This window comes from Ranitomeya imitator, chromosome 7 (genome assembly GCF_032444005.1).
Source record: "Ranitomeya imitator isolate aRanImi1 chromosome 7, aRanImi1.pri, whole genome shotgun sequence".
NCBI lineage: Eukaryota > Metazoa > Chordata > Amphibia > Anura > Dendrobatidae > Ranitomeya > Ranitomeya imitator.
This window is the reverse complement of record NC_091288.1, coordinates 192,676,713-192,690,353: the sequence shown is the minus strand read 5'-3', so window position 1 is coordinate 192,690,353 and position 13,641 is coordinate 192,676,713. Positions and strand designations below refer to the sequence as shown.

The 13,641-nt window shown below is 42.9% G+C and overlaps 1 protein-coding gene across 1 annotated transcript; it reads right to left on the bottom strand.

Moving 5' to 3' along the window:
• Window positions 1-1,471: 1,471 nt before the first annotated feature.
• Window positions 1,472-8,213, bottom strand: LOC138645173 (cytochrome P450 2K6-like). Its single transcript, XM_069734271.1, has 5 exons — window positions 8,062-8,213; window positions 5,162-5,303; window positions 3,479-3,666; window positions 3,184-3,325; window positions 1,472-2,042 (listed from the first exon to the last, which is right to left on the bottom strand). The coding sequence occupies exons 1-5, from the start codon at window positions 8,149-8,151 to the stop codon at window positions 1,855-1,857; spliced, it is 750 nt and encodes a 249-aa protein (XP_069590372.1). The 5' UTR covers window positions 8,152-8,213; the 3' UTR covers window positions 1,472-1,854.
• Between the last annotated feature and the right edge of the window lie 5,428 nt (window positions 8,214-13,641).

Genomic DNA, 13,641 nt, shown 5'->3' with positions numbered 1-13,641 from the left:
ACCTGCTCGCAGCTGGAAATTACTGGCTACAACGACAGAACCTGGATGGGCAGTAGTAATTAGTTGTCCAGTATTCAGCCTGAGCTAGATGCTGGGACCGTTGTCTCCGCTGAGCAGACTCCACTGGGGCTGGAGAAAGAATGGGAGATCGCAGTGGAGATGGTTTGAGACTCCCCCTGTGCAGAGGCGGAAACTCGACACCTAACAAACATTATGTTCAGTGATGAGGCAAACTTTTTTTGGGTGGCCCATTTATTTGGATACACCTAAATAACATGGGAATGGTGACAGTTTACTTGCGTAGGGTGTCTTGCATTGAAATCTGCTGCAATGACCCCTGTACTGCGTTCACCAGACATCAACACAACTTCTATCCACTCCTCACGTGTTATCCTCTGTGACATGTCAATGGCTGTAAACAAAGAGAAACTTGTAAATAACTCATAAAAGAATAAAGATACATTAAAACCAAGCACAGCATTGTTTTTCTTGTGAAATTCTCAATAAGTTTGATGTGTCATATGACCCTTTTCCCATTGGAAAAAATAAAGTTGGATCCAAAATGGTCAACTTCAAAATGGCCACCGTGGTCACCACACATCTTGAAAAGTTCTCCTCCTCCCATATACTATTGTGCCACAAACAGGAAGTTGATATCACCAACCATTACCATTTTATTTAGGTGTATCCATATAAATGGCCCACAGTGTAGATATGTATCTCTGCATCACGAGATATGCAGCACCTGAAACAACCGATATTTGAAGCCTGTGCTAGCATTTCTTCTGTGGTGTTGCTATCAGTGTGTCAAGAGTGGGACAAAAGGGTTGCATTGACAATCCAACACAATGGGCAGCACTTTGAACACATTTTATAAGTGGTCATAAACTTGTAAATAACTCATGAAAGAATAAAGTTATGTTAAAACCAAGCACACCATTGTTTTTCTTGTGAAATTCTCAATAAGTTTGATGTGTCACATGACCCACTTCCCATTGAAAAAAATAACATTGGATCCAAAATGGCCAACTTCAAAATGGCTGCCATGGTCACCACCCACCTTGAGAAAAGTTTTCCCCCTCCCATATACTAATGTGCCACACACATGAAGTTGATATCACCAAACATTTCCATTTTATTTAGGTGTATCCATATAAATGGCCCACCCTGTATATACCAGTGCATTATTTCCCTGCATGTGTGTGCAATAATAACAGCAGCAATTACAATTATTCACTATCGCTGGAAGACCCCTAGAGTACTTTCCTCTGTTTTATGTCTTATGCCATTGGGTGTAATGATCGTTTTTAGGACTTCCCTCTTCTGAATAATTGCATTGTTGTCAGTCAACGGGATGGGGAATGGCCGAAAGACCCTGATTAGTGATCTATAAGTGCCGATAAACCTAGGAAAAGATCAGCCTCAATCGACTAATAACCATCTCTACTGACATTCCAAAATATGTGCACTCTTGGTTTGTAAATGTTTAATGGCAAAACTGGAGAAAGGCTTACAGCAATTAACTTGATAATGACTGAGCGTCCTTTCTGACTTCATTAGTTGGAGAAAAGTCAGGGGGTCCCTATACACATTAGATGTTTGTTCAACTTTAGCGTAATGTGTATATGGTTTCGCACCAATCAAAAAAATCCTATCAGCATTTTCAAAAACTAAAAAAAAATCCTTTAGCTTAAAATTCAATTAAGATAATTGGAGGCAATTGCAAGATTTATTCCACAGCTTTCAACTAAAGAGATTTGAAAATGAGATTTTTTTAAAATAGAAAATAAATATATTAAAATATAATCAAACAAAAAAATCAGTCTTTGTGTTGTCTCTGTTTTTCACTCCAAACTAATAGTTTGGCTTCGCACAAGTCATGTATGGTGTGGGCACTAATGTGAATCCAACGACAGGCTTGAGACTGAGGTCTTCTCTGGAAACTCCTGGAGGGGGATAGAAAGTAAATGCTTGAAGAAGTCCAGTAAAAAACAGGAAAAGTTCCATCTTGGCCAAGGCCTCCCCAGCACAAGCTCTTCTTCCTGTAGAAAAGGGATTAGTAAGTTAACAATTTGATGTTAAAAGTAGATTTTGACTCTAAGGCCGGAGTCACACTAGCGTATGGCATCGGATGCGAGATCATCAGATGCGATATGCTAAGGAACCTCTGCTCCTGCTCTGCTGCAAGCAGGAGCCGAGTGTCATGCTACTGTGCTTCGATCCCCTTGCACAGAGAGGATCGAAGCACAGGTGTGGAGGAGGTAGAGGAATTATTTTCTCCATCTCCTCCGCTGCAGGCGTCGGCATTTAACGAGTGCTGTGAATTGTGTCACTGGCACTCATAGACTTGTTCTCGCATGCCGATTTGGCATGAGAAAATAATCGCAGATGTGAGCTACCCCATAGAGTAACACTGGGCTGAGTACTATGCAATGTATTAGCGCATGACAGTCAGCCATATTGTAAGGTAGTGTGACTCTGGTCTAACACTTGTAGTAATGAAATAAATTGGAAATAATGCATACTTTTCAAATCCCTCTAAATGACTGCGAGGGTCCTAGAAAATAAAGGAGACCTCAAGAAAGTCACAAAACTTTCCCAGACCCCCTGGAAAGAATTGTTAACTGAATGGTTCTTCTTCATGGCTTCAGGATGTTTTGCATCCAGGCCAGCCCAAGCTTATACTATACATGCATGTAGACCTGCGGATCATCCATGGACACTGACATGGGGAACGTCTTCAAGATGTCTCCACAAGAAAAATTAAATCAATATAATATATTGAATGCGCTAAGTCCGCATGAGGATTTACCTGCGTTCAATAAAAGGCAGCGCTTAGGACGCAGTGAGCATACGCTGATTCCAAAGCGCTGATAGTTCCAGATTGTGGGCACATAGCCTTTTTGTAAAATGCTGTATAATATGTTGGCATTGAATAAATACAATTATTATTATTGCTCTAGGCTATGTTGCAAAAAAATAAATAAAGTGCTCATTCATATACTGAGCATCTTAATAAGCCCATAGCACGTTTTTAAACTTTTTGGAAGATAAAATATGAGATTTAGAAAACATACATATTATTCCTTGTTAAAATATAGTCATTCTGTTGGGTAGTGTTTTGTCAGGTAGGTAACATGTAAAATGATTTTATTTTTCATCTTAATGCTCCTCATTGCTTACCTACTGAGAATGGCATAAATGCATCAGGTCGGACAAATTTCCCATTTTCATCTAAGAAGTGATTAGGATTGAAATCATAGGGAGTTTTCCATTGAGTTTTGTCAAAGAGAACTGATGTCAGGAATGGAATAACCTCTGTATCCTGGGAACAATAAATCAGCAAATTTTTTTTATTATTTAAATTTAAAAATTGTGAGATAATTTGGATGGCTGTGAACCCCATAGCAGTCCCTTTTACTAATAGGTAAATGCTTACAGTACTTGAGTATAAGGACTTTTTTATACATAAACTCACTTTTGGGATCAGGTAACCCCGCAAATAGACATCAGTTGAAGTTGAGTGCACACCGCTCAATGGGAGAATATTTCCAAACCTTTGTATTTCATGTATTACTGCATCAGTATAGGGCATTTTCTTCCGATCTTCAACTGTCGGCAGTTGTCCAGGTTTGATATGTGTTTTAATTTCCTCCTGTACCTTCTCTATAAAGCAAAGGAAAACATATTTCATTACCTTTTGTACTTGCACAACAATGCCAATGTATTTAATTAATATATTATAGGCTTTTGTTATGATTTGTATGGTCAGTCAGTGCTAGGGCGTGGTTACCACTGATGCTCACTATGTACTGACCTTTGACTGAAGCCGCGTTTGCTGCCCCACTATGACTGAAAGCCAGAGGCTGCAGAGAGGAATAAATTAAATTTCCTCACAGTAGCTGAGCTTTCAATGCAGTGAAATGTTATTAACCTGCGGATTAACCTTGCATCTGCATGTTAGTAGTGTTTGAGAACATGACAGGTTATCTTTAAATAGAGTTGAGATAAAGCATGGGCACTGCGGCTCCATTCATTCTCTATTGGACTGCTGATTTTTATTGGCTATGAAAAAATATATTTTAGGTGCAATCTAAATATCACATTCTGTCAAAAATCACATGTCCCGGTCTAGGTTGAGTGTCAGCATCATGCTAGAACATTAGAAAATATAAAACATGCAATAAATGAAAAAATATACACTAGAATTACTTCAACATAATTGATAATTTGTTCATACAATTATAGTAGAATTGCAATTAAAAATTGACTTCTACAGGGGCGGTCATCAAAAAGACGGCCATTATACAGTAAATAGAATATGATGCAAAAGTGAATAAATAACAGAAAATCTGGGTAAAGTGGTAGCCTTCAGAAAAAGGTGACTTGATGCTCTATAGAGATTGTAGCTAGGGTTGAGCGACTTTTACTTTCATAGGATCGGGTCGGGTTTCACGAAACCCGACTTTCTCAAAAGTCGCCGATCCTATAGAAAAGTCGGGGTCGGGGTCGGCCGAAACACGAAACCCAATGCAGTGCATTGAGTTTCTAATGGTTCCCAGGGTCTGAAGGAGAGGAAACTCTCCTTCAGGCCTTGGGATCCATATTTAAGTGTAAAATAAAGAATTAAAATAAAAAATATTGCTATACTCACCCTCGGACGCGCCTTGCTTCTTTCCGGCAGCCTTCCTTCCTAAGAATCAGCGCTTGAAGGACCTTCGGTGACGTCGCGGCTTGTGATTGGTCGCGTGAGCGGTCACATGGGCGGTCGCGCGACCAATCACAAGCCGCGACGTCATCTAAGGTCTTTCACGCGCTGATTCTAAGGAAGCAAGGCTGCCAGTTAGTACCAGGGCGCGTCAGAGGGTGAGTATAGCAATATTTTTTATTTTAATTCTTTATTTTACACTTAAATATGGATTCCGATACCGATTTCCGATATTGCAAACATATCGGAACTCGGTATCGGAATTCCGATACCAGATTCAGAAGATCGCCGATCTCATGGCCGACCCCACACAGGGGTCGGGTCGGGTTTCATGAAACCCGACTTTGCCAAAAGTCGGCGACTTCTGAAAATGGCCGACCCGTTTCGCTCATCCCTAATTGTAGCTGTTCATTTACGGTCTTATATAACTTTTAAAAATATATCAAGAATTACTTTGAATCTCCGGATACTTCATCATCAATAATATTCCCCACCGGACTGTTGTAGATGTGGTTTCAGTTCCAGCAGCGAAGAGATCCAGGACAGAAATAAGTAGATTTTCTTCATTAAAATATGTCTGAGCTTTCGTTGCTTCCTAAAATTACATAACATGAATATTCCCCATGTTACAATAATCAGCTTGTTCCCAGGTAATTATCATCTGATTCTTTTTCTTATTTGGTACTCACCGTCCCCTTTTTCTTAACATTTTTTTTGCCTGAAATACTAAGTTTGTCACAGTAATGTTCTCATGACTATAGCTTTCTGAATGGGAAGTTTTAAGGAAATGTTACGGTTGCACCCCTCAGTGTGTCTGGGATGCAGTTATTGACAGCTCAGCAGTCCAATCTTGTACAGGGGCGTGCTGAGCTGTCATTGTGTTGATTGACAGCTCGACTGTCCAATCTGAGACTGGGAGGCGCAGGCTGCTTCCAGGTGTTCAAAGTGCCAGGTGATTGCCAGGCTACTTTACTGGGCTGTTCCTGCCAGACATCTTCCTAACGTACAGTACATTCAGCTAAGTGTGGTTTGTCTCTCTGTGCCTTGAGTTCTGTTTGTAAATCTTTCATTGTCTGACCTTGTTCTAGCCATCCATCTTTTTAACACCTTCTGTTCTGATCTACTATCCTCCTGGTGTTCTTAATTTCCAAAATCATCACAATGCCAATTGTAGGATCAGATAATTAATTTGTTGAAGACCACTTACAGCCGTCCACTGACAGCATGGGCTGTGACATCAATACCCTCTGATGCACAGTTGATCTCTCTCGAACCTGTAATAACCCTCTTTGATTAATTTTCAGGAGAGAAAGACCAGGGCATTTAGGGAAAGCTGTCAGTTATTTTTTACCATGTGCATCCGGTCATCAGGGGAGGAGTGGGAATAACTATGTCCCTACTGAGAAGGTGTCCTCAGAACAGGGCATTTTCATTGTCCCCTCAAGCCCCAGAACAGTTCTCTGTTGATGCCTTTTTTGACAGTTTAGGTCTGATATATGACTAAGATCATGAACTCGGCACAGAGAGGTCACACAGTTGAGGACTACTGTACTAAGTTCCAGCAGTGGTCCACTGAAGTTCTGTGGAATTATGCAGATCTCAGGAGCCAATTCCTCAAAGGGCTTTTCCGAAACATTTAAGGACTCTGGTTCTTCATGAAGCCCCTTGTTCTCTGGAAAAGGCCATGACCCAGGCCATACAAATGGACTGTAGAATCTGTGAGAGATGTGTTGAACAGTAGGCTATCCGTCATACTTCCCTGCAGCAGGTCCATTTGCCGAAGGTGGATCCATTGGAGGTTAGCGTTGACAGTCTTCGTGTTGTGAAAAAAACACATAGACAAAATCTTACTCTGGAAAAGTATTGATAAATACAGTGTTATCTTTTGAGAACCAGGTGTTATCAATATTGGTGTTCATTGACTTTGGGTCTGCTGCTAGCTTTATTGATTCCAGACTGGTTTTCAATTTAGAGTTAAGGACAATCAGTTTAGAAAGGCCCATTCAAATATTCACCCTTGACAGGACACTTTAGCCCGGAATATTGTCAAGAGAGTAAAGGTGGATTTCACTCTCCAAGTGGCAGCACTTCACTCTGAATCCATCTCCTGTTTTGTGTTGGATGATTTACCTGCTGGGTTGGTACTGAGGCTTCCATGGTTGCAGATTCACAATCCTGTTATTGATTAGTTTTAGAAGGAGATTGTTAAATGGTGCCCCAATTGTTTCAAGAAATGTCTAAAAACTTTACAAATATGCTTCGCTTGTCTGAAAGGTCTGTCGGGATAAACTGAAGGTCTTCGGAGATGTGATCTCGGAAAAAACATATGGCTCAATGGCCTAATTTAAATTTCTGATAACAAATGATAAAAAACCTTGAAAAATAAAGTGCGATGCAAACAATAGTCCCCCGAAACACAGTATAATGCACCCACAGTGAATTCCTCAACAGTACTCACTTTTGCCCGTTCCCAACACTGTTCAGGTCTCTTCATGGTGTCATCAGATCCTCTGCATATATCAATACAGAGGGCGCATTGCAATGACATAATTGCGCCCGCTGCACTGAGATGTCAGACGCACAGGGGGACTCATGGGAGAGTGTCAGCTCTGATTTCCTAGTTGTATTATATGCGAAGGCAGTGATGTGAGTACAATTACTGACTACAGGGCTGGCATGAGGAAGGGGGTCCTGGGCAACTCCCTCTACAAAGATGCATAATAGTTACTCAGGGTAAGAGACTTTTGGACCTAAGGGCACGAATACAGATCAAGGATGCAAAATATCAGTGAACATAACTCTGCAGACACAAATTGTGGCTGGAAGAAGTCTTCATAGCGGTCTAAGCCACGTGAAAAAGATGGGAAAAGTGAACAAGTCCAATAAGAGAAGACATTGGTCTTGGATTGGATTTATAAGACACACTGAGGAGAAACACTAACAATTGCCTCCCTATTCTGCCCTGCAGGTCATTAACAATTGTGACATTGACCTCACACGCACTTTTTTATACTGCCAGGACAGTTTTGATTGGTAGAACTTATGTTGCCTAAACCTGTGGTGCATCTTAAAATCCAAAAATTGAACCCTAGCAGTGCCCAAACATCGGTGCCTCTGCTCTGCTCTCAGCACAAGACCTTCTATGCTGACTGAATATGATTGTGTGTTGTTGGTATAAATAGTTCAGCATTTACCATCTCACTTTTACTTTCGGCCACAGGGTCACACGTCACCTAAAACCAACCGTGACTAAGTAGATTGTAAAATCCTCAGATGTTCCCAGAATAATTGATATCACACCCTTTTTGATCTTACAATGGAAAATGAGGGTAACATATGCACCATTAACGCACCTGTTCCTGCTTCAGAAGATATGCATCGATGAATCCTGTGATATTATTTGCATTGAAATCCAATCGTTGATTCGTGAAACGTTTAAGCATAAATCTCTTCTGATCTTCTATGTTCTGCTTTACTTTCTTATGTAGGCCAAGGAGTGATCCGAGGAAAGTTTGCCTCTCGGTTCTGGAGAGAGCTTTGTCGTCTGCTCAGTATTGAGTTGAATCTCTCCTCGGCTTATCATCCCGAGACGAATGGGTTGGTTGAGAGGGCCAATCAGACTCTGGTCACATATTTACGACATTTTGTTTCTGCCAGGCAGGATGACTGGGCATCCTTGTTACCGTGGGCAGAGTTTGCCCTTAACAACGCTGTAGCCGACTCCACCGGTCAGACTCCTTTCCTCCTTAATTACGGCTAGCATCCGTTGGTTCCTGTGCCTATGCCCGTGTCCTCTGCTGACTCCAGGGTGGCAGACTGGGCAGTGGAGGCACAGGACATTTGGGACCGCACTCAGGATGCCATCCGGGCCTCCAAGGAGAGAATGAGGTCCTCCGCTGATGCACATTGGCGCCCTGCCCCGACCTTTGCTCCTGGCGACTTAGAGTGGCTCTCCGCCCGTAACATCAGGCTGCTTGTTGAGTCCTCTAAGTTTGCACCTCGCTACTTGGGTCCCTTCAAGGTCCTCGAACAGGTTAGTCCTGTGGTCTACCGTCTAGCCCTTCCTCCACGCCTTGGTATCACCGACACCTTTCATGTGTCCCTCCTTAAGCCCGTATACAGTTAGGTCCATATATATTTGGACAGAGACAACATTTTTCTAATTTTGGTCATAGACATTACCACAATGAATTTTAAACAAAACAATTCAGATGCAGTTGAAGTTCAGACTTTCAGCTTTCATTTGAGGGCATCCACATTAAAATTGGATGAAGGTTTAAGGAGTTTCAGCTCCCTAACTTGTGCCACCCTGTTTTTAAAGGGACCAAAAGTAATTGGACAGATTCAATAATTTTAAATCAAATGTTCATTTTTAGTACTTGGTTTAAAACCCTTTGTTGGCAATGACTGCCTGAAGTCTTGAACTCATGGAAATCACCAGACGCTATGTTTACTCCTTTTTGATGCTCTGCCAGGCCTTCACTGTGGTGGTTTTCAGTTGGTTTGTTTGTGGACCTTTCTGTCTGAAGTTTAGTCTTTAACAAGTGAAATGCATGCTCAATTGGGTTGAGATCAGGTGACTGACTTGGCCATTCAAGAATATTCCACTTCTTTGCTTTAATAAACTCCTGGGTTGCTTTGGCTTTATGTTTTGGGTCATTGTCCATCTGTAGTATGAAACGACGACCAATCAGTTTGGCTGCATTTGGCTGGATCTGGGCACACAGTATGGCTCCAAATACCTCAGAATTCATTCGGCTGCTTCTGTCCAGTGTCACATCATCAATAAACACTAGTGCCCCAGTGCCACTGGAAGCCATGCATGCCCAAGCCATCACACTGCCTCTGCAGTTTTACAGATGATGTGGTATGCTTTGGATCATGAGCTGTACCACGCCTTTGCCATACTTTTCTCTTTCCATCATTCTGGTAGAAGTTGATCTTGGTTTCATCTGTCCAAAGAATGTTCTTCCAGAACTGTGCTGGCTTTTTTAGATGTTTTTAGCAAAGTCCAGTTTAGCCTTTTTATTCTTGATGCTTATTAGGGGCTTGCACCGTGCAGTGAACCCTCTGTATTTACTTTCATGCAGTCTTCTCTTTATGGTAGATTTGGATATTGATACACCGACCTCCTGGAGAGTGTTGTTCACTTGGTTGGCTGTTGTGAAGGGGTTTCTCTTCACCATGGAGATTATTCTGTGATCATCCACCACTGTTGTCTTCCGTGGGCGCCCAGGTCTTTTTGCATTGATGAATTCACCAGTGCTTTTTTTTTCTTTCTCAGGATGCTAATATTGTAGCAATTTCTCGGATGGGTTTTTTCTGTTTTCGCAGCTTAAGGATGGCTTGTTTTACCTGCATGGAGAGCTCTTTTGACCAGATGTTTACTTCACAGCAAAACCTTCCAAATGCAAGCACCATACCTCAAATCAACTCCCGGCCATTTATCTGCTTAATTGAGAATGACATAATGAAGGGATTGCCCACACCTGTCCATGAAATAGCCCTGGAGTCAATTGTCCAATTACTTTTGGTCCCTTTAAAAACAGGGTAGCACATGTTAAGGAGTTAAAACTCTTAAACCCTTCATCCAATTTAAATGCGGATACCCTCATATGAAAGCTGAAAGTCTGAACTTCAACTGCATCTGAATTGTTTTGTTTAAAATTCATTGTGGTAATGTCTATAACCAAAATTAGAAAAATGTTGTCTCTGTCCAAATATATATGGACCTAACTGTACATGTCCCGGTTTTCTGAGTCATCTGCCGGGGCATCGAGTTCATCTACAGACGATTACGAGGTGAATGCTATTTTGGGGTGCAAGGTGGTACGTGGCAAAAAATTTTATTTGGTGGACTGGAAGGGTTACGGTCCTGAGGATAGGTCCTGAGAGCCTGCTGAGCACATTCAGGCTCCGCAGCTCATTGCCGCCTTCGAGCGTAGCGAGGCCCAAGGGGGGGCCCTAGGGGGTGATAATGTTAGGGGTCGAGTTCCCGCCTCTGCACAGGGGGAATCTCGGGCCATCTCCGCTGCAGTCTCCCATTCTTCTCCTGCTGCAGTGGAGCCTGCTCAGCGGAGACGTCAGTCCCAGTGTCTTGCTCAGTCTGACTCTGTACAAAGAGTTACTGATGCTTTTCCTGCTTCTGCCATTAAAGCCAGTGCTGGGCAGCGGTGAGCAGATGCTTCTAGGACTAAGTCCTGCATTTCTCGTTCTGAGCATGCCCAGAGTAAGATCTCTCAGTGGAGATCGAGGGTCACATGTTCAGGAAGGTCTTGTAGGTGCTCAGGCTCTGTGGCAGCCTCTCATTGGTCCTTCTAGGAAGGTCCTGTACGTGCTGCAACTATTTAAAGGGACACTGTCACCTGAATTTGGAGGGAACAATCTTCAGCCATGGAGGCGGGGTTTTCGGGTGTTTGATTCACCCTTTCCTTACCCACTGGCTGCAATATTGGATTAAAGTTCATTCTCTGTCCTCCGTAGTACACGCCTGCACAAGGCAATCTTGCCTTGCGCAGGCGTGTACTATGGAGGACAGAGAATTAACTTCAATCCAATATTGCAGCCAGCATGCAGCCAGCGGGTAAGGAAAGGGTGAATCAAACACCCGAAAACCCCGCCTCCATGGCTGAAGATTGTTCCCTCCAAATTCAGGTGACAGTGTCCCTTTAAAGCTTGCATGGCCGCACGGTCATGCGCTAGTATCTTTCTAAGTTATGTTCTGTGCACCAGTGTGGTCATGTAAGATTGTGTTTAGGGACCCGGCTGCAACTAGCCCCTAGAATGCTGGCACCTCCGGCGAGGAGTTTTGTGTGAATGCATGACCACTGACTGCTCTCAGTTGGGTAGTTAGCCTGTGCCTCTGTGAAGTCTAACAGGGCGCAGTGCTTTGCTTTCACAACTACTCTGTGAAATAACAGAGCTAGTTCATACTGCCATATAGTGCCGCCGTTTGCTAGCAGCAGGTTCTCCTACACGGTGGACCCTGGGCTGCGAACGCATCTATAACAATAAAATATCTATATTTACTCAGTGCGTTCCGCTAGCCCTAAGAGTGTTGATGTATGGTAAACGCATTACTCGAGTCATTGCAGCAGATTTCAATGCAAGACACCCTACGCAAGAAAACTGTCACCATTCCAATGTTATTTAGGTGTATCCATATAAATGGGCCACTCAAAAAAGTTTGCCTCATCAGAGTCATCACTGAACATAATGTTCTGTCATTGAGGGTCCGGTTCCAATTTTATTTTGCCCATTCTGCATATTCAACATGCCGATCTGGCATCAGTCGAACATCTCTTCGGTGGATATTAGCTACTTACAAATAGCAGTCTTACAAAATCCAGCTGCTGCAGCATCTCCATGAGGATGACCCAGATTGGCGCTCTGAATTTGCAGAATGGGCAAAACAAAAATTGGAAAAGTACCCTCAGTTTAAACAGAACATTCTTAGGGCTATCGGAACGCACCAAATAATTAGAAAGATAGTGTAAGGTGCGTTCGCAACCCGGGGTCCACCGTGAAGAGATGGAACCTGCTGCTAAGTAATGACGGAATATATGGCGGTATAATATGGATTCACACATGGGTTAACTTCACCCATTATGAAGAAGGTGAACCCTGTTACGTCACAGGGCTGCGGTACCGCACAAGGAGCGCAAGCAAGGAGTCACAGAACTCTACCCGAAGACTCAGGATAGAGTACAACTAGACCTCTTGTGCTCGACACCGCAACTGGGGTGTCATAGTAACAGAAATAATAATTAATATGCACGGGAGTGCGTGCAGTGCCGCACTGGCGGATGCCACTAACCACTCAGACTTGGCTTAGGAAAGCACTGTGATAGCGCACGGCGCCACATTGGCGGTCACAGCAAACAGACACTGTTTCGTGTGTTCTAGTGCTGATAACAAGTCGGGCGCTAGATAGCAATCATCCACCTTTCACAAGCAGTCAAACACAAGGGAGGGGATAATTAAAGAGCGACTTTGTCTCATCAACATGCACACGTTCACAAGTGTACACTAGTGCATGGCCAAGCGGCCATGCGAACCTTTTATAGCGGCAGTGCTACAAGACCTTCCAGATGGAACAATAGGAGCCGCAACAGGACCTGAGCATGTAACCCCCGACCTCCAATGGGAGGTCGTCCCATGGGCATGCTCAGCATGTGAAAAGCAAGACTTAGTCTCAGAAAGACCTGCTCGCAGCTGGAAATTACTGGCTACAACGACAGAACCTGGATGGGCAGTAGTAATTAGTTGTCCAGTATTCAGCCTGAGCTAGATGCTGGGACCGTTGTCTCCGCTGAGCAGACTCCACTGGGGCTGGAGAAAGAATGGGAGATCGCAGTGGAGATGGTTTGAGACTCCCCCTGTGCAGAGGCGGAAACTCGACACCTAACAAACATTATGTTCAGTGATGAGGCAAACTTTTTTTGGGTGGCCCATTTATTTGGATACACCTAAATAACATGGGAATGGTGACAGTTTTCTTGCGTAGGGTGTCTTGCATTGAAATCTGCTGCAATGACCCCTGTACTGCGTTCACCAGACATCAACACAACTTCTATCCACTCCTCACGTGTTATCCTCTGTGACATGTCAATGGCTGTAAACAAAGAGAAACTTGTAAATAACTCATAAAAGAATAAAGATACATTAAAACCAAGCACAGCATTGTTTTTCTTGTGAAATTCTCAATAAGTTTGATGTGTCATATGACCCTTTTCCCATTGGAAAAAATAAAGTTGGATCCAAAATGGTCAACTTCAAAATGGCCACCGTGGTCACCACACATCTTGAAAAGTTCTCCTCCTCCCATATACTATTGTGCCACAAACAGGAAGTTGATATCACCAACCATTACCATTTTATTTAGGTGTATCCATATAAATGGCCCACAGTGTAGATATGTATCTCTGCATCAC